This window comes from Palaemon carinicauda, chromosome 20, assembly GCF_036898095.1.
Source record: "Palaemon carinicauda isolate YSFRI2023 chromosome 20, ASM3689809v2, whole genome shotgun sequence".
NCBI lineage: Eukaryota > Metazoa > Arthropoda > Malacostraca > Decapoda > Palaemonidae > Palaemon > Palaemon carinicauda.
The window spans coordinates 26571678-26576677 of NC_090744.1; the positions used below are offsets into that span (position 1 = coordinate 26571678).

At 36.1% G+C, this 5000-nt stretch overlaps 1 protein-coding gene across 2 annotated transcripts in view; it reads right to left on the reverse strand.

The window, feature by feature from the left end:
• The window catches only part of LOC137660226 (N-methyl-L-tryptophan oxidase-like), a 72620-nt gene that overhangs the window by 53998 nt on the left and 13622 nt on the right, over nucleotides 1–5000 (reverse strand). For both annotated transcript variants that reach the window (XM_068394953.1, XM_068394954.1), the window contains 2 exons: nucleotides 4494–4680; nucleotides 3108–3239 (listed from right to left, as the gene is read on the reverse strand). In XM_068394953.1, the coding sequence (XP_068251054.1) occupies nucleotides 3108–3239; nucleotides 4494–4680 (319 nt within the window). The remainder of the gene's footprint in view (nucleotides 1–3107; nucleotides 3240–4493; nucleotides 4681–5000) is intronic.

Below are 5000 nucleotides of genomic sequence, written 5' to 3' on the forward strand. Positions count from 1 at the left end.
CCCCATAGAAAATATTCCTCAACCCTCCAATCATCATAGAAAATATTCCTCAACCCACCACTCCCCCTAGAAAATATTCCTCAACCCACCACTCCCTCTAGAAAATATTCCTTAACCCTCCAATCCCCATAGAAAATATTCCTCATCTCTCCACTCCTCCTAGAAAATATTCCTCATCTCTCCACTCCCCCTAGAAAATATTCCTCATCATTCCACTCCCCCTAGAAAATATTCCTCATCTCTTCACTCCCCCTAGAAAATATTCCTCAACCCACCACTCCCCCTAGAAAATATTCCTCAACCCTCCAATCCCCATAGAAAATATTCCTCAACCCACCACTCCCCCTAGAAAATATTCCTCAACCCTCCAATCATCATAGAAAATATTCCTCAACCATCCAATCCCCATAGAAAATATTCCTCAACCCACCACTCCCCCTAGAAAATATTCCTCAACCCACCACTCCCCTAGAAAATAATCCTCAACCCACCACTCCCCCTAGAAAATATTCCTCAACCCTCTAATCCCCATAGAAAATATTCCTCAACCCTCCAATCCCCATAGAAAATATTCCTCAACCCTCCAATCCCCATAGAAAATATTCCTCTACCCACCACTCCCCATAGAAAATATTCCTCAACCCTCCAATCATCATAGAAAATATTCCTCAACCCTCCAATCCCCAAAGAAAATATTCCTCAACCCTCCAATCCCCATAGAAAATATTCCTCAACCAACCACTCCCCTTAGAAAATATTCCTCAACCCTCCAATCATCATAGAAAATATTCCTCAACCCTCCAATCATCATAGAAAATATTCCTCAACCCTCCAATCATCATAGAAAATATTCCTCATCTCTCCACTCCCCCTAGAAAATATTCCTCAACCCTCCAATCATCATAGAAAATATTCCTCAACCCACCACTCCCCCCAGAAAATATTCCTCAACCCTCCAATCCCCATAGAAAATATTCCTCATCTAACCACTCCCCCTAGAAATTATTCCTCATCTCTCCACTCTCCCTAGAAAATATTCCTCAACCCTCCAATCCTCATAGAAAATATTCCTCATCTCTCCACTCCCCCTAGAAAATATTCCTCAACCCACCAATCCCCATAGAAAATATTCCTCAACCCTCCAATCCCCCTAGAAAATATTCCTCAACCCTCCAATCCCCATAGAAAATATTCCTCAACCCTCCAATCCCCCTAGAAAATATTCCTTAACCCTACACTCCCCATAGAAAATATTCCGTAACCCTCCACTCCCCATAGAAAATATTCCTCAACCCTCCAATCATCATAGAAAATATTCCTCAACCCTCCAATCCCCATAGAAAATATTCCTCAACCCTCCAATCCCCATAAAAAATATTCCTCAACCCTCCACTCCCCTTAGAAAATATTCCTCAACCCTCCAATCATCATAGAAAATATTCCTCAACCCTCCAATCATCATAGAAAATATTCCTCAACCCTCCAATCATCATAGAAAATATTCCTCATCTCTCCACTCCCCCTAGAAAATATTCCTCAACCCTCCAATCCCCATAGAAAATATTCCTCAACCCTCCAATCCCCCTAGAAAATATTCCTCAACCCTCCAATCCCCATAGAAAATATTCCTCAACCCTACACTCCCCATAGAAAATATTCCTTAACCCTCCACTCCCCATAGAAAATATTCCTCAACCCTCCAATCATCATAGAAAATATTCCTCAACCCTCCAATCCCCATAGAAAATATTCCTCAACCCTCCAATCCCCATAGAAAATATTCCTCAACCCTCCACTCCCCTTAGAAAATATTCCTCAACCCTCCAATCATCATAGAAAATATTCCTCAACCCTCCAGTCATCATAGAAAATATTCCTCAACCCTCCACTCCCCCTAGAAAATATTCCTCAACCCTCCAATCATCATAGAAATTATTCCTCAACCCTCCAATCATCATAGAAAATATTCCTCAACCCTCCAATCCCCATAGAAAATATTTCTCATCTCTCCACTCCCCCTAGAAAATATTCCTCAACCCACCACTCCCCCTATAAAATATTCTTCAACCCACCACTCCCCCTAGAAAATATTCCTCAACCCTCCAATCCCCATAGAAAATATTCCTCAACCCTCCAATCATCATAGAAAATATTCCTCAACCCTCCACACCCCTTAGAAAATATTCCTCAACCCTCCACTCCCCTTAGAAAATATTCCTCAACCCTCCAATCATCATAGAAAATATTCCTCAACCCTCCAATCATCATAGAAAATATTCCTCAACCCTCCAATCCCCATAGAAAATATTTCTCATCTCTCCACTCCCCCTAGAAAATATTCCTCAACCCTCCACTCCCCTTAGAAAATATTCCTCAACCCTCCAATCATCATAGAAAATATTCCTCAACCCTCCACTCCCCTTAGAAAATATTCCTCAACCCTCCACTCCCCTTAGAAAATATTCCTCAACCCTCCAATCATCATAGAAAATATTCCTCAACCCTCCAATCATCATAGAAAATATTCCTCAACCCTCCAATCATCATAGAAAATATTCCTCATCTCTCCACTCCCCCTAGAAAATATTCCTCAACCCTCCAATCATCATAGAAAATATTCCTCAACCCTCCAATCATCATAGAAAATATTCCTCAACCCTCCAATCATCATAGAAAATATTCCTCAACCCTCCAATCATCATAGAAAATATTCCTCAACCCTCCAATCCCCATAGAAAATATTTCTCATCTCTCCACTCCCCCTAGAAAATATTCCTCAACCCACCACTCCCCCTATAAAATATTCTTCAACCCACCACTCCCCCTAGAAAATATTCCTCAACCCTCCAATCATCATAGAAAATATTCCTCAATCCTCCAGTCCCCAAAGGAAATATTCCTCAACTCAACTCTTCAAAAAAAAAACATGCTCTCTCCCAAAAAGGTTCTCAACCCTTCCATCCCCCAAAAGATTCCTGAACCATCCCCTCCCCTTAACACCGCCAACAAAAGAATCCTCAACTCTCCCCTCTCTCAACACCCAGCCAATAAAATGATCAAAAATACTATTTGAACTTGAGAACATCATTAGTAATGAATACCCTCACCTGTGAGTCGTTGATGGAGAAGATTTAGCTGGAATAACGGTCAATACAACTTCACGGAGAATTTCAACTCCGTTTTTGACTGCTACCATCTGATGAGCTTCTGTTAACTTTCGTGGGCTTATGTGCCCTGACCTGTGAAATGTGAAAATTGATAGGTGTATGTCTGCATGTACGTAGGGTAAGTATATATTAGGGAGGAAAAATATAGAAAAATACATCTACTGTATATTTGAACATTCACTTACATGAAGACGTGCATGCAGGAAATGTACAAATATACTTAAAACAATGTACTACTCTATACAAACGCGCCAATACACTTTTATCAAATACATAAGAGAACACAAATACACACAGGTTATATTAATACAAATAAAATAATAATTTTCTAGACTTAATATATTCAGAAAATAACATTTATTCGATTTGCTAATGCTGAAAAAAAAATCCGAGGCAATATTTTTCTAAAAGTATCAAATTGCATTATGTATCTTGAAATCTTTGCATATATCAATTCAATTTATAATTAAATATATCCACACAACTATTAGTAATGTCTTCTTGTAACATATCCATTGTTAAAATATTTTTCAGTTATAAACATCGGAACTTAAAAAACGTGTCTTAAGCAAACTGAAGGTTCAAGCTACTAAGAACTCAAAAGTATCAATTTTTATGACATATATTTAGAAGGACAGTATATATATATATATATATATATATATATATATATATATATATATATATATATATATATATATATATATATATATATATGTATGTATGTATATATACATATATATGTAGATATATATATATATATATATATCTATATATATATATATATATATAGATATATATATATATATATATATATATATATATAGATATATATATATATATATATATATATATATATATATATATATATATATATGTATATATACATATATATGTATATATATGCATATATACAGTATATATATATATATATATATATATATATATATATATATATATATATATATATATATATATATGCATATATATATATATATATATGCATATATATATATATATATATATATATATATATATATATATATATACAAATAATTTTTGGCATACATGTATCATTTTGGTAGGTATCCCTATCACTACACAAAGCTGAGATCAGCTTAATTCCTTACCAATAATATACCGATTTATCTTTACATGTTCATAATAGCCAAAACTCTGATAACCTAAAAAACGAAAACCAAATTCATAGATGTAAAAAGCATTACTAGAGTAAAGAAAGATTGTACCTAATCGATTCTTAATAACCATGAAGAATAAACCCCTTCAATAATAATTTTGACTAAATGTTGCCCAACCGATACTCACGTATTCTTTTCCCACAAAACATGAGCCTCGTCCGGCAGATTCAAAAACGGGAAATGTGTTCGCCAGTTATCAGACACGTCGTGAACTTTCACCCCGGCATCTTGCTGGACGCTGCGCATGGCATCCTCGCGTTCTTCCGTTGTTTTCAGCACAGAGACGTATCCCACTTCGTTGTAGAAACTGACGCCTGAAAAAGAAGAAAATACGTTATGATTATATGGGTTGTCAACTGATTAAGCCGCCTGCCTAACTTGTCATAAGGCTCGGTAGTAATGAGAAAACCATTTTTATAAGTTAAATAAATCATCAATTATTATTATTATTATTATTATTATTACTAGCTGAGCTACGACCCTAGGTGGGAAAGCAGGATGATATAAACCTAAAGATTCCAAAAGGGAAAATAGCCCAGTGAGGAAAGGGAATACGGAAATATTAGCATTACTAACTTAGCTACGACCCTAGTTGGAAAAGCAGGATGCTATAAGCCCAAAGGCTCCAACCTGG